The sequence below is a fragment of the Eutrigla gurnardus genome, assembly GCF_963514095.1.
Source record: "Eutrigla gurnardus genome assembly, chromosome: 22".
NCBI classification, from domain to species: Eukaryota; Metazoa; Chordata; class Actinopteri; order Perciformes; family Triglidae; genus Eutrigla; species Eutrigla gurnardus.
The window spans coordinates 1,616,088-1,641,790 of NC_139933.1; the positions used below are offsets into that span (position 1 = coordinate 1,616,088).

General features: G+C 41.9%; 1 protein-coding gene across 1 annotated transcript in view; it reads left to right on the plus strand.

The window, feature by feature from the left end:
* Positions 1-16,083: 16,083 nt before the first annotated feature.
* Positions 16,084-25,703, plus strand: part of pemt (phosphatidylethanolamine N-methyltransferase) — a 34,632-nt gene continuing 25,012 nt past the window's right edge. The window contains exons 1-2 of the mRNA XM_084040441.1: positions 16,084-16,330; positions 17,976-18,083. Coding sequence (XP_083896567.1) covers positions 16,226-16,330; positions 17,976-18,083 — 213 coding nt within the window. The 5' untranslated portion in view covers positions 16,084-16,225. The remainder of the gene's footprint in view (positions 16,331-17,975; positions 18,084-25,703) is intronic.

Below are 25,703 nucleotides of genomic sequence, written 5' to 3' on the forward strand. Positions count from 1 at the left end.
TTGAATGTGAAACGCTTCTTTTGAGATCAGACAAATGATTCTGTTGTTGTGTTCTGGTTTTAGAGAGCACTTTGCAAACTTGTTGGGAAAGGAGTTTCATTATTCTCATTTTTTCACTATTTTGCTTGAAACAGAGCTTTGGTCTAAGAAGGTGCTTCAGAAAGTACATTTACTTCAACAAAACAGGATTAAATGAAAGGAGCGCAAAAATATGTCTCTTTTAATTTCATCAGATATCTACGACGGCGTAATAGGGCCGCTTCAAAAGAAAGGTGCAGGTCTGGAGGAGGTGCAGGTCTGGAGGAGGTGCAGGACTGGATGAGGTGCAGGACTGGACGAGGTGCAGGTCTGGACAAAGTGCAGGTCTAGACAAAGTGCAGGTCTGGACGAGGTGCAGGTCTGGACGAGGTGCAGGTCTAGACAAAGTGCAGCTCTGGACGAGGTGCAGGTCTGGACGAGGTGCAGGTCTGGACGAGGTGCAGGTCTAGACAAAGTGCAGCTCTGGACAAAGTGCAGGTCTGGACGAGGTGCAGGTCTGGACGAGGTGCAGGTCTGGAGGAGGTGCAGGTCTGGACGAGGCGCCTTAATCATCTGAGCCGAGAGGAGCTTCTGGCAGACGCTGTGAATCACTTCATGTGGCTGCAGATGTCAAAGTAATGATAAGGTGTTATAGTTGTCTTCTCCAACTCTGCATCAGCCGTCGAGTGTAAATATAGACAGTTGTCATGGCAACATCTGTACAGGTGGCCCATGATGATAGAGACTCTGTGTGTGTGGTTTTTCTTAGGAATCAGTGGCTTCGTCTCATCTTATTTTCTTTCATCTTCGTCTTCTCCTTCTTCTTTGTCCTTTTCTCTGTCCTCCTCCTCCTCCTCTTCCTCCTTTTCCTCCTCTTCATCTTTGTGTTTTCAGGCAGACATGTGTGAAGCTGACTATGAAGCAGGATCTCTATATGTGTAAGTACAGGAGGTCGGATCCCAAACACAAGAAAGGGCTTCGATCTTCCCTTTCACAATAAAAGCTCTAGACAGAAATCTGGCATCACTGCTCACCAGGGAAACTTAAATTATATATATATGTATTATTATAAACATGATTTGACGTTATTAAAGATGCAAAGAAAATAACCAGAGTAGGATCCATCCATTACATAGATAATAACCTGGATAATGAGTAAGAAGTGGTGATTTATAATATTTGAGTGATTTTGGACGGCATAAGAACATAAAGGGGGGAGAACATAAAGGGGAAAGGTGAAACTAATCAGAGCGGGGCAGACGGTCAAGAAGGCCAGAAAACACAAATACAGGAAGTACAGAACTTCAAAATAAAACAGGAAATAAACCAAACAAACCCCAATACTGGAACATTTCAAGAGAGTATCATTAAGAGAGTGACACAGCTCTTTTTAATGCTGATGTACACAAACACACACACACACACACACACACACACACACACACACACACACACACACACACACACACACAGTGCGGATGTCACTCTCCAGTAACATGAGTCAGTGAGGGATTACCCTGTGAGAACACAGAAAACCTGTTAACCCTCCCAAATATTCACCGCGGTGATTCATGTATCCATCACGCCGCTGAATATGAAGCACATATTTCCTGTCCGGTTTCCAGCGTTCAGCCGGAGACATCGTGGCACACAACTAGTTTCCAAAAGATCAGCGAGTCCAGAACACTCAGAGAAGAAAGCCAAAGCTTTCCCTCCATCTGTCTGTCTCCATCTGTCTGTCTGCATCTGTCTGTCTGCATCTGTCTGCACATTTGAATATGAAGAATATCAACCCGGATGGCTTCGTTGTACCGGACGGGAGACTGGGTTTATTAGAAAATAAATATTAAATATTGTCATTTAAATGGCTGTTTTTAATATTTTAAGATAGCAAAGTAACTGAAACATGATACTTTAAATTTTATATACTCTTAAAAATCAGGCAGGTTGATATAAAATAGAAGAAGTCTGATGTAAATTAAAATGTATATTTAATTGTGAGGTAAACCATCCACATTATGTTGACAGATCTTTGTTGGAATATTGTTTGGATGAATTGACTTCATTATTATCCAACGCTGTGATTTGTTGCAGCGTTTCAGCATCTTTCAGCTCAGCTTCCATGCATCGTGTCATCGTGTCTGCATCGTGTCATCGTGTCTGCATCGTGTCAAGATAAACTTCCATCTTCAGGAAATGTAGTTTCCACAGTTTTTTTTTAATTTGTATGAAATGGTTTAAAATCCTCGTGAATGAAAACCAAGCGGAGCCGCGTTGGCGGTGTTTGTTCTGTCCTTTTTCCAAGGACAGCGTTTCGCTGGTTGTTCCTGTGAGCTATGAAGGATGAACTGGTCATTTATTTGAAAGACAAAGCTTTTGGTTGTGTGAGATCTGAGTATCAAACCCTTTAAACTGGCATTGAATCATCTAGTAAAGGACATCAGATCTTCCTTTATCTGTCAGCAGACTAACTCAGAATGTCTTTTTTGGTCAATAGGTTGGTCTTTGGACAAAGATTTGTCTATTTCACATAACTGATTATATGATGATATTATATGGGCTGCATGGTGGTGTTCGGGTTCCTTCTGTGTGGAGTTTGCATGTCCTCCTCTATGAATTAGTTTTTCATACCATTTGCTGATATATGACAGGTTTTTATTTCAGACTGCACATTCTCTCGCTGTCATTCATTGCTGCCGAGAACTCATTCTGAATGAACTGAACCCATTGACTAACAGCAAGTCTTCAAAGCCAAACATCACTGTCCTCAGCAGAGTCATCGCTATGGCCACCGCTTCCATGGCAACGGGGTATATATCGCCGAAGCAGCGTGGGGGGCTAGCGACCTCATTAGAGACGAAGAGACTAAATGCAAGCATGAGCTACTTACGATTCATGTGATGACTTAATGTGTGCATCTGTGCTGACCTCTCCCGTTTCCACCGCACGCCGGAACTCATCGACAGCTCTGGGAAGTAGGGAAGGAATGAGGCGGGGGGGGGGGGGGGGGGGGTGCCCTGTCAGCACCCCCATGTACCCACACCCTTTAGTTCCCCCGATAATGGCCTGGTCCGTTCAGAGCGGCACGTGGTCCAGACACGTGGAAGCAGAAGCGTGAGTGTGAGTCCGGCTACTGTACATGCTGTTCTCTCTGTGATGGTGACATCACATCCGCCTGCAGGCCACAATGTTGCCTCTACTTGTTTACTGTCTTCTTCTCTGCAATGCCAGATTCTATTCTATTCTTTTCTGCTCAAACCGTTTTCAAACCTCAAGTTTGGCTCCTAAATTCAGACCTCTTCTAGAAGCCGACCTTGCCCTCTAGTGACAAAAATGTACTCTTCTGTTTCAGAACGTGATGTTCTTATTGTACCGCACAATTTCTTCAATTCCTGTACAGGGGTTTCAGGTCCTGTAGGGGGGGCGTTTCAGGTCCTGTACGTGGGTTTAAGGTCCTGTACGGGGGTTTCAGGTCCTGTAGGGGGGCGTTTCAGGTCCTGTATGGGGGTTTCAGGTCCTGTAGGAGGGGTTCAGGTCCTGTACGTGGGTTTCAGGTTCTGTACGGGGGTTTCAGGCTCTGTAGGGGGGGTTCAGGTCCTGTACGTGGGTTTCAGGTCCTGTATGGGGGTTTCAGGTCCTGTACGGGCGTTTCAGGTCCTGTACGGGGGTTTCAGGTCCTGTACGGGGGTTTCAGGTCCTGTAGGGGGCGTTTCAGGTCCTGTACGGGCGTTTCAGGTCCTGTACGGGGGTTTCAGTTTTCTCAGTCGGTGACTTCTAGTGACAAAAATGTAATCATGACATTCTTGTTGTACCGCACAATTTCTTCAATTGTGTTCAGAATGAACAGGAAGATTCGCGGCTCTAGGGGGTTCGATTCCGCGGCGGGAACCCGCTGCATGATGGGAGGCCATGCACCTTCTATTAGGGAAGTGTAGCGCAGAACCAGATGTATTGATTGTTAATCTCCAAAAGCCAAGACGATCAAGACATCAACGTGGGCGAGCACATGGCAGAACCCGAGCTGCTTTCCAGACAAAGAGATGCACGTGCACACGGATCATCACTTACTGCTGTTACGTTGCACCCACGCACACAACAAACATACCAAAGATACCCATCCACAAACAGATATGCCCACACAGTGAAGGAGTTCAAGGCAAAGATCAGAATAGAGTATTATGAGTGAGCTAATTAAACCCACAATAAAGGAGACTAATAAGATTCCATGTGGACTGTTTATTTTCCTTACTAGTTCATCTTTAGTATTTAATCATTTATGTGAACAACGTGATGTAAAGGTAAATGTAGAGCGTTACGGTCCTTAGGGTGATGATGTTGATGCTTATTGTTGGTTTTATTGACATGAGGCCAAATTGTCATCTTATGGGTGTTTATTGATTAGGGGAGGTTGTTGTCATAGCAACGGCAAACATCTGGTGTTAGCGGGAACAAGCAACTTGTTTATATCGGCTGTATGTAATTAAAAACTCGCAAATTTGCCACTTTGTTTCTACTTTCCAGTTTAGAGACAGATACATGCATAAAAACCAGCCCAGTTTGTGTTTCGAGCACTTCTAATTGTCCTCGTGTTGTCTTAGATGTTTCCGAGGCCTCGAGGTAGCAGAGGAAATGAGAGATGAGTTCATAGGGGTCTCTGGTTATTGCGATATTTGGCGGTTGGCGGTTGGAAATAATGAAAATGAAGATGCAAAATAAGTTCCAGCGCTGAGGCAGCACGTGGCGTCGGCGAGTTGATCTAATTTATACATTTCTAGGCAATTATCCGTTCTGTTTGGTCGACAGGAAACAGGCAGAGCGTGTTGATTTAAATGACGTAAAGACATTATGAAGCATTACAGTTATTCATCCGGATCCTAAACTGGAACTAGTCATGACAGTCCAAAGGATTTCTGTACACTTGGTGTGTAAGTACATATAATAAATAATAATATATATAAAATGATACTTACATCATACTTAATGTTACAAACAGACTGTAGCTCGGAGGCTGTGTGGGCAGCAGCTTTCTGACAGTTCAGGGCCAGTCTTGCTAGGTGACGTGCTATCTAACTTCCTGGCTTATGTAAAGCACTTTGAAGTACATTTTACTATGGAGACGGAGCTATACAAAGAAACTTGCTTTGCCTGGAGCAACTAAACTTTTTTCAGCCGGATGTTGCATGTAGAATTGGAACATTATGAGTGAGTGAGTGAGCTGCCCAAATCAAACCCTGCTTTCTGGTCTGGTGGACTCTAAATGGACCATAATGTACTAAATGAACATCATGCTGGATTGAAGAAGACTTGAAACTAGAGATTGAGACCATAAACTCATGTTTACAATGTTTACTGAGATAATACATCAAGAGAGAAGTAGGACCATTTTCTCATAGATTCTATACAACCAGAGAGGAGTCGCCCCCTGGTGGCCAGCAGAGAGAAGTAGGACCATTTTCTCATAGACTTCTATACAACCAGAGAGGAGTCGCCCCCTGGTGGCCAGCAGAGAGAAGTAGGACCATTTTCTCATAGACTTCTATACAACCAGAGAGGAGTCGCCCCCTGGTGGCCAGCAGAGAGAAGTAGGACCATTTTCTCATAGACTTCTATACAACCAGAGAGGAGTCGCCCCCTGGTGGCCAGCAGAGAGAAGTAGGACCATTTTCTCATAGACTTCTATACAACCAGAGAGGAGTCGCCCCCTGGTGGCCAGCAGAGAGAAGTAGGACCATTTTCTCATAGACTTCTATACAACCAGAGAGGAGTCGCCCCCTGGTGGCCAGCAGAGAGAAGTAGGACCATTTTCTCATAGACTTCTATACAACCAGAGAGGAGTCGCCCCCTGGTGGCCAGCAGAGAGAAGTAGGACCATTTTCTCATAGACTTCTATACAACCAGAGAGGAGTCGCCCCCTGGTGGCCAGCAGAGAGAATGCAGGTTTAAGGCACTTCAGCATTGGCTTCACTTTTCGTAAAGGTTCAGGTTCAGGTTTCAGAGGTTTGCATCAGAAGTTAGTGCTTGTTTTAGTTCAGTGTAGTTTATTATAGTTCAGACTTTATGTCTTTAGATATTTTTGTTCGTCTGATCTCAACTTCAATTTTTTTTTTTTTTTTACTTTGTGTTCACTTGGAGGGAAGTTTACCGTTTAAAATAATGCATTCGCTGCTATAACTTGATTTTATTTTTAACTCTTGAATATTGATGAGAGTATTGGTCGTCAATTATCTAATGAAATACACTAATTTCTCTGTTTCCACAGATATAACATAGAATTTACACTTTCATCATTCACACATATAATGCAGTTTATGACTCATCTGCAGATAAGTCTGCATTGACTGTAACAGAGCAAGTTCAGTGTGAATGAAATCAGATCAATCAGCTACAGAAGTATGAGGTGTTATATAATAATAAAAGGCCGTGAAACAGTTTCCCACCGCCAGTCGGCCCCCTCATCAGCCAACTCTGCTCACCTGAACACACAGGTGCTCCACATCAGCAATCAGCACACTTCTTAAGACTCCCCGGCACTCAGCATCTGGTTGACTGGCCGTCTCTTCTGATGAATGCTGCTGGAGTGAAGTGTCTTGTTGTGGTGATGAAGGAGGATGAGGTGGGAGTCCTTCCTCAGATGAGGAGGATGGCTGATCTTCCCCACGTCCATGAGGCAACCAGGACAGGAGCACTCGTTCATTGGCCGTGTCCCAATTGACCTTGTTTATAAGGGGAAACCACAGCCAGCTGTCGACTGTAGTCTCCCCCCTGATCCGTCCTTGCTCCTGTAGGGGGGTTACAGGTCCTGTAGGGGGGGTTCAGGTCCTGTAGGGGGGTGTTTCAGGTCATGTATGGGGGTTTCAGGTCCTGTAGGGGGGTGTTTCAGGTCCTGTAGGGGGGGTTCAGGTCCTGTAGGGGGGGTTCAGGTCCTGTATGGGGGTTTCAGGTCCTGTAGGAAAACAGAGCAGTAACAAAATCATGTTATAATCCTTTTCTTTTCCTTTTTTAAAATATGAAAAGGCCTACTTTGTTTTTGTTAATACTGTCGCTTAGAGTTCCCACAACAAGACATTTAAAAAGGTATGCCAATTACCTTATATAATATTTCTTTCTAACATTCTCCCATTTCTACAGTAGCATGAACAGATTATGCTGTGATGTAATTGCAATGAAAGGAACAAAAGCCTTTGTCTGAGAGACTCGACAGTCTGGGTATGAGTGCAGTGCTGCAGCCCGATCACCGCTCCCATCGGAGACGGTTGATCACGATGTAAGGGATGGAGTTCAGGGCAATCTGTTATTCCAGGTCCTCTTTTGGCATAAATACCAGGGTGCATTGCAGGTTTCTGTCCACTTGCTTCAGGCAGCAGAAACTATTGATCACAAGCAGGTTGTCCTCAGGAGCAGAATTTCAAATACTTAGCAGAGTTGGAAGTATTTTAAAAGGCACCTTGTCTACAATTTCAAGAGGTAACTTTGGGTCTCCTTGGATCGGGGCCTTTTAAGAGTAAATTCCTGCAAATATCCTGTTGAATTTAAGTTTGACTTACTATAAATTATTTATATACTAGCTTTCCAAACTTTTGCAATTAACGAGAGTGCATCATTAAGCATCTGAGTTGGACGAACACACCTGGCAGATGTGGGCGTTCTCATCAGCACCGTGATTCACGTTGCGTTATGCAACAGGTTTCTCTCGAGTGCAGCAATGTGTGTCTTCAACATGTGATTCAGACCTCGTTTTAAGTAATCAGGGTGATGATGGGGTGGCTCATGTCGGGTTATGTAAAAGCTTTTTTCCCTCCCTCTTCGTCTTGTTTTTCCTTTCTCGTGTTTCTCTTAATGCTGGTATTTATCTTCACAAGGGTGGCTGGACGTTTTGTCCAGCATGCTGTCCTCTGAACACCACTTATGTCTGAGAAGGACAGAGCCAACGGTGACAATAACAAAAGGTCAATCTCTGAAGGTCAGGTGTTGGTGGTGGAGATGATAGCTGACTGGTGCAGACAGGAGGTGGCTACCTTTCTGAAACCAGCACACGGAGGTTGTTGAACAAGGTTAAATCTGATCAAAAGAAAAAACTGCAATGTGTTCCTTTGCTGTAATGACTACAGCCCACATCAATTTTTTTGCATTTTGCATTTTTCTGTTTTTCACTCAAATCTGCAAAAATCCCAAAGATTTTCTCTGGATATGAAAACATCATCGTAACAGCCCCGAGACGCCTGGGTGATGAAATGACCTCATGCTGCCACATGTCATTTGTTATCTTTAAGATCAGGTCTTCACGCTGAGAAGCTGAACAGGCTTCTGAATTTAAATCCTAATGGTTACCAAAGCTGCCCAGAATAGTTGCCACGCAACCACAAAGGGACTATATGACCACCGATGACAACAATCCCTTCTGCAACTAACGCATTGACATGATTGTAGTCCCTTCTGCACTATAATCTATGATGCTTAAGATTTTCATGAAATTCAACACATTTTAGATACTATTTATGGCCTGTTTTTCTTTCTACAATATATATGCTATGTATTTATCTTTACGTCTAGACAGTTTTAATTGCTCGTGGTGGACTCAGACAATCTCTACAATCCATTTATCTTGTTGATTACAGCCTCTTCACTCCTTGTTGATTACAGCCTGTATAATACACACACAAATCAACAAGGACTGAATTTCTATTCATTCTAAGTTAATAATCCGCTGTAAATCTCTTTTTTTGAACGGCTCAGAAAGGTGTGTAGCTTTTCCTTTTACGCGGCGTGTTTGGATTCACAACATGAGATAAATTACACGTGGACTGAGAAAACCAAAAAATAATCTACCCAAACATCCGGTAGTTTACCTCGCCCACCTCTGCACTGTCCATCCGCAGGCTCAGTATCCTCCAAACTCATGGTGTATTAGTTTGTGTTGCACTCTAGCGACGCATCTAATGGATGATGATGAGTCCCTCGCTGTGCAGCAGCACAATGGCAGCTCTGCACACCTTCTACTTCCGCCTGCAGAGACGTAAACCCCCTAAAGACAACCATTGCACACTCGTCCAATGAACACACACGACACACACACAATATGTGCTGAGTCACCGCTGACGTCGGTGAACGTGCGTACATTTAGTTTATCGGCATTTTCTAAAGTAGCTTCAATGGGGAAGGAACAGAACTGTTGGTGCACGATATCACACTTTGCATAATCCAGACAAAGTGTATGTTTGTGTGCAATGTGTGTTAGCCGTGTGTGTGTGTGTTAGCCGTGTGTGTGTGTGTGTGTGTGTGTGTGTGTGTGTGTGTGTGTCCATTTCCAGGCCCATGGAACACTGTATTTTATAATGTGTGCTAGAAAAAGGCAAGAAGGAAGTATCGTGAGGAAAAGACATTTTTTCTCTAATGTGTGATTGAAAAGGTCAGCGAGTTGGAAAAGAGGAAACAGAGGTAGGATATAAGGAACATTATGACTTAGGAACAAAAATGGACCTGAGAGAGGGGGCAATATTCCGGGGAAAAAGGATGCAAGATTATTCATATATAAATCCGATATAAACAAGTTGCTTGGTTCCGCTAACACTGGATGTTTGCCGTTGCTATGACAACAAGTGAAAGCTACCGCTAGCATCTTAGCCCAACCGCCCCGATCAATAAACACCCATAAGATGACAGTCTGTCCTCATATGAATAAAAGCAACAATAAGCATCAACATCATCACCCTAAGGACCTTAACGAGGTGATGTCACACGTTGGGATGATTCATAACAAACATAAACGTACATTCATGGGACGTTAGCTAGCATAGATGTCGGCTATTAGCATCGTAATAAACTTTTGTCAAGTTTGTCACTTTATAAATTCACAAATTGCGACTTTTTTTCCGGAATCTTGCCCCCCTCTCTTGGCTTCCGTTACGGAGGCTCTAATATGGCGTTGTAGACAATGCAGGTTTTAAGTAATCATTCTGTATTTTTGCGTCTGCGAATGAAAACCACTTGAGCTTGCAGGCCGAGCTTCATCGGCTGGATCTCGACGTGCTCGCTGTGACTCATTTCTCCTCCTTGACTTACTTACTGGCAGCCAAAATGAAGTCCTCCGTCACAGCAAACCGAGGCCTCCTCTCGTTGACAGACTCATAAAATTACTATGATCAAAAAACCCATGTTAATCTCACATCCCCGGGCGGCGGGAGAGTCTCCCACAGAGAGATGACGCATGTTTCATGTGGTGACAAGGAAAAAAAAGATAAGGGAAATTGAAGTGTCTTATTCTGGCACCTTTGGTCTTAATGGAAGATTATATTCTGTAAGGTTTCACCCTTTACATGTTTAAATGTCAAGGCATATTTTAGGACTGCAGAGATCAACTGCAGATCTTTTAATAGTTCATTCATGGCTGAGAGGCGATTTATTAAACATGTAGAAGACGAATGATCCCACATTCTGGTCATTTCCCATCAATCTGCTCTATTGATCGTCTTTGTTTGCATATGCAGCTCAATGGCAGCTCGCTTCATTTAAACGTAATGACGGGGGAGGAGGGAGGAGACGGATGGGAAGAGGTGAGGAGGATGAGGTCAGGTGGGTCAAACAAACACAGTACCTTCACCCAGGTGACCAGTGTTTATGTCCGATGTGAAACCAAGTCAGCGTTGACTTATTTGTCGTCACTTTTAGTTACATCATTTATATACTTCACTTATTCTGCAAATTTAACACGCATAAATAACAAACGTACTCATTTTCAGTTCCGAACCGAAGCAAAGCTACGATGGAGGTATATCCTTTTAAAGACGCTGCAGCTGAGACGTTTCCTGTCAATGCAGAAGTTTATTTTGAAAAGAACCGATGCATGTAATTTCCTGAAACGACGTTCTTTCCCGATATTCACTCTTTAAGCTCTGTTTTGGTCTCCACCACCGCCTGAGGGATTTATCTGAGAACTTTATCTGCTAAATGCTTCACAATGCTCAAAAGTTAGTCGATTCTTTGGCATCGAGCAGGAAGTCGGAAACGTTTCACGTAACACAAATGAATTATTCAAGATCCACGTTTCCTTCTGATCTATTGTTCTGCCACTCTAACTACACATGATGAGGATGAAAAAGGGCAAAGACATCACATGTATGTTGACATGAGTTATCTAAAAAGACTCCTAATGAGAAAATGTGAAAATCATTCTCATTTCTCAGGCTGACGCACATGTTTGAGGATCGGAGCATTCTCTTTCATCCCAGTCCTTTTGAATTATTTCTTCTTTTTTCATGCAAATTATCGTCTTAATGATCCCGTTGACAAACAAGGGAATGCAGCAGCACATTAACAAAGCTTTCTCTGTTGACTTTACCAACAGCAGTGTGCTGCATGTGCATCGCCTCCCAAACAACACCGTCCATCACTAAACGTCACCAGCTTGATTTGCGTAATCACAAGAAAACCACTGAATATATATACACACACGATCACGTCTCGGAAAACAAAACATATTACGTCGGCAATTATGACTCGGAGCTGCAGCCACGCTACGACGACGTCGGGATGAATGTGTTCTCTTAAGTGAATTGGTAAATGGCCTCTGTGTAAACTGCTGCAGCCTGGAGGACAACAAGCGTGTAAAAACACCAGTTTTAGGAGAATGCATCATCATCGTCATCTTCATCACCCGTGCTTATTCAGTGGAGCTGACGACAGCAGGTTTATAGACGTAAACAAAGAGGATGATCTCCATTATTTCCTGATACATTGGCGATGCTTATCAATTTCCTGCCCGCTGGTGTTTGACTCTGTATCTGACGATGAACCGGCCAACTGGGACCAGTTAAACCAGCCGAAGCCCATGATGGCAAAACAGAGTGGAAATAAGCTGCAGCTCATGTTAGGTTACATAACAGGTTGCAGATGGAAGACGGATGGATGATGGAATGGATGATTGGTCGCAATGGATGGAAAGGTAGCTGGGAAATTAGATTTATGATGCTAAATGTGGATTATGAATGGAAGGGGATGCTTTATTGAAGAGTTATATCATCAGAAATAATCTCATGGTCCATTTCAAACCGCAGGTGGAGCCCATGTTTGAATTTGGCCAACATCTGTGATAATACAGAGGAGGGAATCATAATATTTGGACTTTTGGTTTTCATTCTGCTGTATGAAAGTCAGACTATCCTGACGGTGATTTGGTTGAATATTAAATCATGTTAATTGATGGTTTTGGGCCGTAGGAAGTGAAAGAACATACATATTATCTGTAGCACATCCAGCAGATATGATCTGTTCTAATAAATACTCTTCTTTTAGCTCAGTTTTGGTCTCCACCAACTGATATATTTAGCTCCATAACGTTGTATAAGTCCAGCAGCTCTTCGTTAATTTTGTCTAGTTTACCAAAAACAGTTTCAAAGATGACCCCCAAACAAACTCAGTCATTTCAGATTCATAAATATAGAGTTCTGTTTCCATCGTACATTTAATCTTCTTCCATCAACACTTCATTCTCCTGCCAGCTGTTCTTACTGGCAGCAGCAGCTTTGTTCTTCTGGGGGTCTCTTCAGTTACATAATCCCACCAACTGTCTGTACGACACATTCACAGTGGAAAAAGACAGTTGAACTCAGAGTACAGGTGAGGACATCACACACACACACACACACACACACACACACACACACACACACACACACACACACACACACACACACACACTAAACAAATGACCTATCCCTTATGTATCCTGTGACCATGAATGTTTCAGCCATCAGATGATTATGTCACCTCCTGTTTTAAAAATCCATCCGTCCCTAAATCATGACTCAGCGTTATTAACGCAAATGGTCATCAATCCAAAGCAGCATAACATCAGCTCAATCAACGTCTTATCTCTGCTTTGGAGCCATTTTTATTTCATGTTGACACACCGAGCTCCAGTGGGAGGAGCTTAGCAGGAAGATGTGAACACGAGAGCTTCTGTTCCAGTCTGGAGTCGAGACGGTTCCCGACCTCGTTGGCTCGCGGCCCTTTTAGGGTGAAGCAGCGTTTTCTATCCACAGTTTACATTAGATTCTACTGTTTCAATACGTGGATTTGTCACACATTGAGTAGAAACATAGTTCACACTGAGACACAATGAAATCCTTATTACACAGTTTCCCTTCACACAGTGACCTCCAGTACACGAAAATACAAAATAAAGAATACAAATACTCAAAACTAAAGGTATAAATGTGTAAAATATGTAAAATAAAGAATTCACAATCTGTGCAGTTTAGCAGCAATTTTTGTATAGATATGAAGATATGTATATAAATATATACCAAAATATGAATATAAATGCTTGTAAGTTTGATAACATGCATGACATGTTTTATTTGAAAAGCTGCCTGAAGAGATATAATGATCCAGTTGTATAAGAGCAAGAATTTGAGACAATATCAAAAGTTTCTGAGTGGCCAAAAATGGTTAAATGTTGCACTAAATCTGTCTGATGAATGCTTTGGATCATACATCCATCATCCATCATGTTCTAAGCCCTTTAAAATCCCAACATTTGGTGTCTAAAAACCACAATGAGCTGCTTCTGATAGAAATGTTCAGCTTTCATATCCGGTTGACCCCCTAATGTTCCCACGAAGAAATCAAAAGGCAAGCTGGAGCTTCATTACACGGTCTACATGCGGCCGTGGGTCTAAAATCAACAACTCATTTGAATTTGAACAGAATGATGAATTCATGGGTCACGTTGTCGGCTCTAACCGGTTTACCTTTCACCTCTCCGTCTCCACACGCTTCCTTCATGAGAGCTGCTTGTTTGTTGTCTTTTAATAACGTCGGGCTTATTTTTCCATCCTTCCTCTGGTGATTCAACGCGTTCACGGGGACACAGGGGGATTGTGGGAAAGCGTCGAGCCTCCACGCTTGTTGTTGTCTGACTTTAACAGGAGAGGAAGTGACGGCGTGGTGCTGCTGAACTCCATGTGCACATGCACGTGTCGGATGCTTTTATGTGTCATTTTGTATGTTTTCCACGAGGACGCCGGTGATACTGAAACGTGATCGTGGGCAGCAGGACTCACTTCAGTCTTTTCAAGAGGCTCCCTAGGACTGAAGGTCTGAGGAGGATGACAGGTGCCCACGATCAGGTTTTTAAAACACCACCATGATCCGGATGACTGAGGACCCTCACACACACAGACTCCGATACTTTTATGATATTGTTTTCTGTATATACAGTATATATATATATATATATATATATATATATATATATATGCATCCCCCGCATCCCTGAATACAGGATAAGCGGTAGACGATGGATGGATATATATGCATGCCCTACTGCCAGTTAACCCGGGTTTCCAACCTGCTGATTGAGTAACAGACTTGTTTACTCGTGACGGCACGTCGACAACGACTTGATTGTGTTTCTGCTGAACACAACGGTGTGCAGCCGGGATCAACAGGCCTTTATTCCCCTCTGCTTGTTTAAGCCTCCTTTTATTTCTTTTTCAATAACATTCAGTGCCAATACTGGTGTGTGTGTGTGTGTGTGCGCTTGATTGTGTGTATGAAAACACACAACGCACACACACACTAACTGTGTAATCCACGGAAAAGTAAACACGGTCGGCTGCCTGAATGTTTAATTGAACAGTGTGTGTGTGTGTGTGTGTGTGTGTGTGTGTTTGTGTGTGTGTGTGTGTGCTTTTGGTCCTGCATGAACAAATAAACACATTAAAGGAGTTATACAGATGTTTTGTTTTAAATGCATTGATGAATTTTCTCTCCCTTCCACTACAAACAGAGCTGCATGCACAGGGAGGTCAGAGGTCAAAGATGTTATGATTATGAGGGTCCAAACTTTATGCTAAGCTAAGCAAATGTTGACTCTAATTTACTGGAAATGATTGTTTTTCTGGTATGCACTAAAGCTAAGTATATGAACCAGCGGTTACGCTTAAATTAGCAATAAAATGTGTAAAATAGTGCAAAAGCACAGTTTATGCTTTCATGCAATATTTATACTTTAAATGCAGTTTTGTCCATTTTCTTTTTTTCCTTACTACTCAACCTACACACTGATGTTATATTCAAACCATATCGATGTCCTCTCAGGGATATATTTCAAGGTGAATTAAAAAAAGAGTTTCAATAAAGGCTTCGAGGACAGCAAAGCAGAGGGCTTGAACAGTAAAGTCAACTAACTAACATCGGGAGGAAACGAGAGGAAAAGAAGAGACGAGGCGAGGAGAGAGAGTCTCAATTATTAGATAATCTCCATCTGCTGGGTGGATGTCATGCTCGTTTGATTGGACGATGAGAGTCCTCGCCTCCGGCCGCCTGCAGGCTGATGAACGGGCGGCGTCCTCGGTCAGGGAGCCTTCCATGTCTCCCACCGCATGGGGCATCTTCTGCTTAGCGGATGGACTCCAAACAAACAGCAGGGGATACAAGAGTCGATGGGAGGGAAGGTGAAGAAAAGATCAGAATAATGGGAAACGAATGGGAGGGGAATGATTAAGATAGTAGAAGAGGAGAGAAGGAAAACAAACATGAGGCAGTGAATAATAGTAGACTAATAACAGGAAAGGACCAAATAAGGAGAATGATAAAATGAGTATAGAAAAGCAATACAATGCAAGAAGAGAAGAAAAAGGGAGAAGAGGAGGTAAAAAGAAAGGAGGAGGGAAATTAAAATTAAAAAGATAATAAAAAAATCTAAATGAAAAGGCAGGGAAGAGGAAATTATGAGTATTAAAACACACACACACACACACAATATATATATATATAAAATAAAAAAATACAATAAATAAATAAAAATCTTTTTATTTACACTTCATAACAGAGTTGGATTTGATTCAGCCAGTAGATGTCGCTGCAGAGGAACATAATATTAATTTACTACACATCAGATTAATCATATTTTAACTAATGCAGGGGAATTAAATCCAATAGATTATTGTGTAGCAACAGGTTTACGCTTTAAACTCCCATAATATGGGCTTCCTGTGTGAGCTAGAGATCTAATTGCTCTCGAGTGAACTGTGCACTACATTTCCCAGGATGCATTGAGGTTGAGGGGTTAAAGGTTATCAACCACAGCAATGGCACCCTTCTTTCACTGAAAAACAAGAACTTTGGCCTCAATATTGTGTAATATCGGTTATCTTTGAGGGACGCAGATGACGGCTGGCGGTCCGCCGGCCTCCACCGGGCGTGTATGAGGGACGCGGACGCGGTTCGGGACCAGAATCCAGCTGGAAAAGCGCATCCGGTGCCGCTGCTGGACTGCTGCGGAGGACTCAACAACGTCGACTACTCGAAGGTAAACACGGGAAACGGTTCTGCCCGTCTCACGTTCACGTGAGTCGGTCTCACCGCTCAGGCGAAGCAGCGAAAGGTCCCGGTTTAACCGACTGACCCTGAACACGTCTCGTTGTGCTGACTGAGCTCGTGACAGCCGGAAAACACACGGAACCGATCTTTCAAAATAAAAGCACGGCTTTTATTTTGACTTACGCACATTTTAAGTCAACCTGCTTGCAGATGCGTTGAAAAACAGTCCCGTGAGTGCTTTACATTATTATTTATTCACATTAATTCAGTTCACATTGAAATGTCTTTGTTTACTTGAGGTCATTCAACTCTACAGGTCAACCTTGTGGCAGCATGTGTTACTGAAAAACAGCTCTGAGATCAGTATCTCACCACAGTTGTTCACTGTTCACAAGGCCTCTAATTTGACACACAAAATCTCAATGATTCACTGTTTTTTTTGAGCCAGCTTGTTATTGCTATAAAAAAAAAGAAAATAAAACAGCTTCTTCTGAAAAAGAGAGACGTGACCCATCAAACTGTAAGACGATATTAACCACTTGTGGCTGTTTTGCCCTCGCGGCCCCCCAAACTCTGTGATATGAAGCAAATAAAACACACTTTGTTGGTCTCATGTCAGACGTCAGCATAAAAGGCCACAGCGTCCCAGAGAAGCAGCGTCGTCCACGTCATCAGAATACAGTCTTACATCATGTGCCGTGCTGTCATTTAAAAAAAAAGCCACATTCACCCTCCCATTCTTGAAAATGACAATATTGTATGAAAGCCCACCACTGTGATTTGATACAGCAGTAAAAGGGCAGTTGTATTATGTGGTAATTGGCCAAGGCAGACATTTAGGCAAGAACACATTGTCCAAATTAGAGCAGATGTGTGTTTTTTTTCAGGCGGTGTGTAGCACGTGTCTTTTGAAGAACTAAAACCCCAAACCTCATAAAAAAAAATAAAAAAAATCCTATCAAAAGGGTCAGGAAAGATGTGGCTCTATTTACTTCCAACAATTGAACTAAAACGTGGAAAACAACACGGGGCAGAATCCGTAGCCGGAAGGGTGTAAGTGTGTAAAATCGTATTCGGATGTGTTGCATTAGCAAAACTCAACTTGAAATATCTTAATTTATTAATAAAAGCAAAATGGAAACAGTTCAGTTGAAGGGATTAAACATTGTGGCAGAGAAAAACACAAAAAAAAACCCAATGAGTGATGTATCCATGACGACGCCCACTTCTTATAAACACACATGCAACAAACATAAATGTCATATTTCATTGTCATGTTTTTCTATATGGTTTTAGATATTTCAGTTGCATCATGTCGTTGCGTCATCTTCTTCTGGGCTTAGTGGTTCTCATGGTGTAACGGAGCCCGACTTCAGGATTAGTTGAACTATTTATCCTGATAAACTCACTCAACTGCGTTCTCACACACCAGTAAAGGACGGAGGACACGCATTACCTTCCATTGACGTTTGCAGACTTTTGCTCAAAATGTTAAAATACATTTGGATGGAAACGTTCCTATTTTAACACCTTTTTAATATATATATATATATATATATATATATACCTTTTTCAACGATCCAACTTTTCTTTGAAACTGTTCTTTCTGTGTATTTATCCACATATTCTTTTAGATGGATGTGTCGGTGATGGAAGGCCTCCTAAAATACATCAACGTTCACGACTCCAGCTTTTGCATTGCTGTGATGGCCATCGTTTTCAACCCTCTCTTCTGGAACGTGGTAAGAGATGGCGCTGATCTTTTAAAGCCACTAAATAGTTTTTTTGTGTCCTCTTGTATACTAAAATGTTGTGTAGCCAAAAATGCATCCGGTTAAGAACACAAAGAAGTCAGGAAATTGAGATTTTGAAGTAAAAAATCTTCCGGAAACCATCGTCCTGATTGGATTTTGGTTGGATTCAAGCAAATTCTCTACAGTGTAACTGTATGGGTTTGAAGTGTATCAGCAGCTTGGTGTATCATCGTCCTTTCTACCCAACCTTGGTGCTTCTAATTCCAAAAATCTTTATTTAAAATAATGTTGGGCAGCCACAAGCAATAGCAAAACTCCTGCTGACTGAGTTATCAGGTTCACACAATTGATTCTTCGATGGGAGGCCGTTGAGGGATCTTTGGTTGAATAACTCCAGATGATACTCCTATGGTTCAGTTAAAGTAGTAGAAGAAACCAACCGGTAACCTGATTGCTTTTAAAAGAGGTATATCTGCACAGATAGGCTGTCATTGACTTGTTGGTCCGTCTTTGTGAATTCAAGGCAAACTGTGCTGAGAGTGTCCCTGAACTCCGTCTATCAGGGTAAAGCCTCACATATCAGATACCTTATCTTCCTCGTTCAGGATCATGATGAGGCAATCTGAGACCCATTATAACTCGTATCAAACAGATTACCACGCTAATGCATCTCAGGATCAGGCCGTAAATAAAGCCATTCCCCAAAGACGCAGAACGATGACATCTTCTATCTGGAATCAGAAATGCTTGAGATAAGAAGCGCTGTGCAGATTCTCCCACGTTTCAAATGACATTTTCCTCAGCGATGGGGTTCAGGGCATTAGAGCGACATATCAGTTATGCATTGAGGATTAGATAATAGTGCAATTAGCTTAATGTAGTCATATTTAGAAACCACTTCCTTTTATGCGGCACCTTGCTGGGGTCAAAGTGCACAATTAATTATAACGTAGTTGCTCGTAATTGCCCCCCTCTCTCAGCTCCGTTCTTTTCCTACATGCCTAACCTTTAAGCCTGATGCAAAAAAAAAAGATGAATAGCAATCTACAAATTCCCTTGAGAAACAGATCGACATCAGCCTCCTTTAACGTAGTTACGATAATAAGTACACGTCTTGTTGTCCAGACGGGATCACATTGCGAAGGCTATCGGATGATTGGCTGAAAGTGGCGCAATTTACACGCTAATTTTGGGATTTGTTTTGCTGCTGCATGTGTTTCATATCGGGAGAGTTATTCCAGTAACAAAGACTTATTTAACCGCTGACTCATCACACATGCAGCTCCAAAAGCCAATTATTTGAATCAAAGTGCATTTCGGCCGTGTGCACGATACCAAATCACCCTTTTTGTGCATTTTTCCTGGAAGATAACGTGTAAGTGGCTGTAATGGGGGGGTTGTTTAGCCAAACAGCAGTGATGGACCTTACTTAGAGAAGCAGGTGATGAGAGATATCTTATATATTCTTGCAGTATGATGTGTTAGGAATGAAACTTTATGTGGGTTCATTGAGCTTGTATTATTTCATATTTCGGATCACGTTTCTGACACGTGCGATGGTTCAGGTTTAACTGCTGATGTGGTTTTTTGGAGAGGATTTGGGTGCTGACTTTGTTCCCTGCACACCTGCTGGATGAACATGCTGATTCATGACGTTTTAATGCAAAGGTAGTGTTGCCTTGTTTCTCTGCTTTGTGCAGAAATGTTTCAACACGTTCCCTCCGGCCTTGTTTCTAAATATAAGTCTTCATCTTTTTCATTATTTTTATTTATTATGGCATTTTTATTTTTAATATTTCACTGGTTCACCCTGTTATTATATTCTTACAAAACCGTGCTGGAGAACACCAGGAGTTGAGTTTTCATTAAAAACGAAATTATGACTGATGTTTTAAGTGCATGCCAAATTAATTTAGAGCCCACGAGGACAAATTTGCCTCCTAATTACTCATTTTTAAAGCAAAGCAAGATGTTTTTTTTAGCACATTTCACTCCAGGTGGGAGCACAATGTGCTGCTCAACGCATGAGCAACCACAGAGCAGCCACAAGATACAAATTAAAATATGGATAATGTAAAAAAATAGCCAATTTTTTCAATGTTATCTTCGCATCACCTGTATATAATATAAATCATTTTTAATTGAATCCAACCATTTTCTATGATGAAAATGCCCCCTCGAAACCTTGATGATGTGCCGAGTTGTGCTTTTATTGTCATTTTATGTATATTATATTATATCTGCACACATTCAAACTTCCTCACGGCCGCCGACGTGGCTCTTTGAACGTTTCTATCAATCGTGTTTTCTACTTGAAACGATAGAAGGACCACCCAAGTCTCATTTTGACTCTTTTATTATTTAATTTCTTTATTGTAAGGCTCCAGCTTCAGGCATTTAACACCAAAAGCTCTAAAAACACATTAGCATTACCTTGAAAACAAGAGATTTTTATTAGCATGATATGTGATCGATAGCCCATAAAATAGTCAAAATTGGTGAAGCGAAAACAAAAACAGCCATTGGCTGCCAAAGTTTTAAAGAAACACATTTGGAGTCTCAAACGTCTTTTTGGAAGCACATTGTGCTTCCACCTGAAATTTAAATGTACCAAATAAAAAAAACAGCTTGCTTTGCTTTAACAATTAGCAATTAGGAGGCAAATTTGTCCTCGTGGGCTCCAAATTAATTTGGCATGCAGTTCACACATGAGTCATAATTTAGTTTTAATGGAACCTTGTTGGTTTTGTAACAAGAGAATAACCAGCTTTAAAAGACTTCTTTTACTTGAAGTACAATAATAAAAGTGAACTTTGAGGGAAGGTTGAAGTGTTCTTTAACTTTGTTGTAGTCGTAGGTGGTAGAAACAGGGATTTTTTTGCAAACTCCAAACATGTTTCCTTATTTTTAATTCGGCATGTTTGCTGTGGTGCCATATCGTTCGGATCCGATAGATCATGTGACAGTTTGCACTAACTCCTGAAGGTAACTGGTAGCACCAGATCGGATTTAGGGGTTTCAAAAACAAATAGATTCCATGTTGTTATGCAACAAAATAGGTAGGAAAAAGGCCTTTTGCAAGGCGCTGATAAGAGGAAGGGACTCTGCAGTAATACAGGTGTACTCTGAACACAGTGTTCCTGCTGGAACACGGACACAGTGAGGTTTGTTCCTCCTTCCCATGAGACCTAAATACTGTGATTTATCAGACGACCTATAGAAATAAAAGTCTTTATTCATTTGAGCAGATCTGTCATGTGATATTCTCTCTTCAAAGATCTGGCGAGAGTCTGAGCTCTGAACTGTGGTCTTCTAGACAGAGATCTGAGATGCTGGTCCTGGACTCTGCTGGACTCCCTGTCCCAATTTCCTGTCCTTCTTGATCAAGACCGTGGGTTAACCCAAGGTCTGCCGGGTGCTGCCGGGCGTTTTAGGCCACTAGGTGTGGATCATATCGGGACCTTCATCTTCATCAAGAAACTGTTTCTTGGTTACTGGGTCTTGTTCTGGGAGGGGGTACGGCTCCTTATGGCTTATCCTGTCCATCCTGTAAACAAGCATCTCTGTGGGTATATCAGCTTCTATGTATATACTATGTATATGTTAATAACTATTCATTCAAATTGATCCAGTGTCCCAAGGAAAGGAACGGACTCGGCCAGGAAGTCAGTGTGACACGCTGACCTTTTATCGTGGAACAGTTGTGTCGACTTTGTTTTGGGTACATCTGTTCTGTTGGGAATGTTAGGATCTCTGCAGGCTTAACTGACCTCAGCATCACCTGCACAGCGTGGGCTGCAGGTGTGTGTGTGTGTGTGTGTGTGTGTGTGTGTGGCCTGCATAGGGACTAGTTTAGTCTCAAATGTCGTTCTTAGTTTGTACAATATTTAGTCAAACACATCCTGTTTGAACTAAAAGTCTGAAAACCATAATTCTAATTGTAATTAATTTTATTTATAGGTGCCTTCCAGACACATCGACAATAACAGACTAAAATAAGAACATAATTACCGTGTTAAAGTTTTAGTCAATGAAAAGTGTGCAGTGACAGCCGGCCTATCAGCAGGCGGGATTGATGCTAATTACACCTCTGCTCTGCACTGATTGCATGGGTGTCAATAGGTGTCGATGATGTAACTTCCTCCCATTGAGCCCGGCGGGCGGTGACTGATTTATTGTCTTCTGTGTATCGGTGTGTGTGTGTGTGTGTGTGTGTGTGTGTGAGTGGGTCGTCACACACATGAACTGCAGTGGGACAAACTTGTAGTCCTTCTTGAAGGCCTTGGACACATTGTCCAGGTTGAAAATACATCTAAACAGCGCTCCGTCATCTTCCCTGCAGCTTTTCTCCTTTCATTGTGCTCCTCTGTCGAAGGTTGGAGGGTTCGAGAGTCACATTGTGGTCCTGTTTTTGTCTCGATCTCGTTTGTCCTTTCTCTTTGCCTACGTATCCGGTATAGTGGGTGTCTACTCGAGTAGCAGACTGTAACTCTTCAGCCTTGAAGAGTCCTTGAAAGTGACCCATCATCGCCAGTGAATGTACTTCTTTGCCGATGATGTTGTGGTTTCTTTCTCCCAACAAATGTCCTCATTGCAAGTCTCTCTGAGTGAAGGAGAGCAGCAGCCATACACAAACATGACTGAGCTGTGAATGAGCATACTTGTTCCTCATTCATTATTTCACTTCATTTTTCTCTCAAAATCCACAGAATGGACCAGTGTGAGTCTCTATCTCCTTATCTATTCATGACACTCCAGCTCCACAGTCTACATCCTTCATACAAATGATTTAGATCCATAGATGACACAATTAAACTCTGAGGCATTTCAGTTTATTTTGTTGAAAAAAAAAAACAAATGAAAGAAAAAGGAGAAATAAACAGTTTATGTTCCTTAAAGCAGAGATCTTCAACAGGGGGGTCCGGGACCCCTAGAGGGTCCGCAGGGTCCACAAAATTATTTGATCCCAAACTTTTTTTACAAAAATGTAAATATGTCCAAAAATACACCATAACAAGAATACAACCTTTATTAAGCAAATATGAATGTTCCTGTTTGTTTAATTGTGGTGAGAAATTGTGATAGAATAGAATTAAAATATGAATCTGTCAACAATTATGATGGCTTAGCATTGTTTCCATCCATCATTACAAAGTCCTGTTATACATGACAATAAAGCACAGTGTGAAGCACTGAGTCTGCCTTGTGTATGAAATGTGCTATGCAAATAAAGTTGCCCTGCCTAAAGGCTGCACTACACATTATTATTAGTTCAATAAGGAACACAGTGTTGTAGGATATGTAAGGGGGCAATTAGTAAAACATATGTGGTTTCTAATATGTACACACAATGTTCCTCTGTAGTTCCACCACTCTGGTCTTGTGAAGGCAGATTCATAAACCTTCAGTTTGTTACTGGAGTTAATGAGTCCGTTCTGGATGACAACCTTGTGATGATTCTATCGGGGCTTAAATCTGCATTTTTTTTTTCTTTTTATCTCATCTTCATCTCAATAATAGCAAAATGAACTTTCCGCCGCTTACATAATCCTCTGCCTGTGTGCAGAAAGGATTACACCGAGGACCTCCCATTCTTAGTTTGTACATGCTGAACTGTCTGTTAACTGTTCTGGAACATTACAGCCTCGCTTGATTTTTAATTCAGACAAAGATCGGGTCCATACTGCAAAAAATAATTTAAAAAAATCGCTTTTCAAATGTCTTTTCCCCCCAACTTTATTACTTTGACACAACCCATAAAACCAAACTAACATCAGGTAATGTGAATCAATTTTGAATGAAAAAAGTAATTAAAAAGTAATCAACAAAAATACATAATTAAAACATAAATACATAAAATGAAACACACAAATGCAACACCAGTTAGTAGTAAAATAGAAAATAATAATAATATATACAAAACAAATGAATCAGTCTGGAATATGAAACTTATATTCCTAACTAAATGAAAACCTGCGTTTTTCCTGTTTTAGGAAATAAAGATATAAACATCTCTGATCCCATGAAAACCGGAGGAGGAGAGGGAGATTTTCTTTTCAAATGTCTTTTAAAAGGAAGTAAATCTAAATGCTCAGGTTATGGGGAGGAAGATTAGAGATGATGCATCATTCAGATTACATTCTTCTCTCTGGGCAGCAACAGTTGCAGTTTCAGTCTCTGATAAAAAACGTCTATGAAACTATTCCAAAGTGAGATCTGCTCCGACATAAATGAGATCGTGTCTCGTGAGATAGATAGATGATAGATGCTGACACTGAGCTGCTGGAAGGCGAGTGGTCGGCCTGTTCTTTTCTATTTTACATCATCGCAGCTGGAATCACGTCGTGTTCAGATAAACCAGAGGGAATGACTGGTTGGAAAAGTGTGTTTGAGACCAGCGTGAACCTGCAGTAAGGTTTTTTTGGGTTTGGGTTAGAGAAACATGGAAGAGAAAGTCATGAGTTGGTCATTGGATGTTTCTCTCTGTTTCCAGAAATACTGTATTTCAACCGTCATATGCATACATAGAGGTGCATCCATGACATGTGACCACGGCATTCAACCAATCCAAAGTTATCCACTGTTAGTTGCAGAACTTTATTCAGAAAGGTGACACTGACTCTCGGGCATCAAAGTGCAGAAAAGCATCCTGGAGGCTCACCTTCAGCCTCGCCATGCAGGATGCAGATGCATGCACATGCAGCGAGATGTGTGATGTAATGATGAAGTCTCCAGTTTACATTATGGTAGTTTGCAGCAGTGAGAGATTCCACAATCAAACGTTCAGATCTGGAATATTTTAATGGTTCTGACGCACGAGTTATGGAAACACAAAGTTGGTGGCTGTTCAGTTATATTTAGGATAATGATTATATCAAGGTGTGTGTCATCCAGCCGTCATGTAATCATGCTGCCGACTGGACAGAATAAACTCTAATTGGACTGATGTCGAGCTCTATCAAGGCTCTATCAATTTCACAAGGGAGATGATATTTTAAAAACCCTAATATTAAGATTAAGATTAAGAGATTAGATCAGCAACAGTTCTATTCCAAGATTGTCATCATACACAATAGGGAAAAAGAAGTAGAGACCTTCCAACCAGACTTAAAGTAGCTGGTTGGTCTCGGCTGGGAACTGCATTTTTGCCAGCTGTGAAAGTCGGTGGTATCCATGGCAACCACGTGGCCCTGTAGACACTTTATATTGTAGTCGAGATTAGAATGAAAACTCTGGGTTCAGAGAGTGATGTATGTGTGGGTAACAAGTGGAGCAGAGGCACCCTAATCAATAATACGTCTACTCTGAGGAAAACTCAATCACATGATCCTGGTTACCTTTTTCTTTTTTCATCTCCCCGCCGGCGTTGCAGAGGTCAGCCTCAGCTAAACGAGCAAACGGCGCCCGGTGCATGATGCGTTATCCAGCCGCCCGTATATACATGTGGGTGATGCCGACCCAGCCGATAAGCAGACGGCATATTAAACGCCACCCGACCTTCAGCATGCATATGGAGTTGGCCTCAGTCATCAGATCCCTGCTACCCAGTGACCTACATCTATGGGAACAAGATACTCGTCAGCTCATGCTGTGCACGTCAGCAGCTGG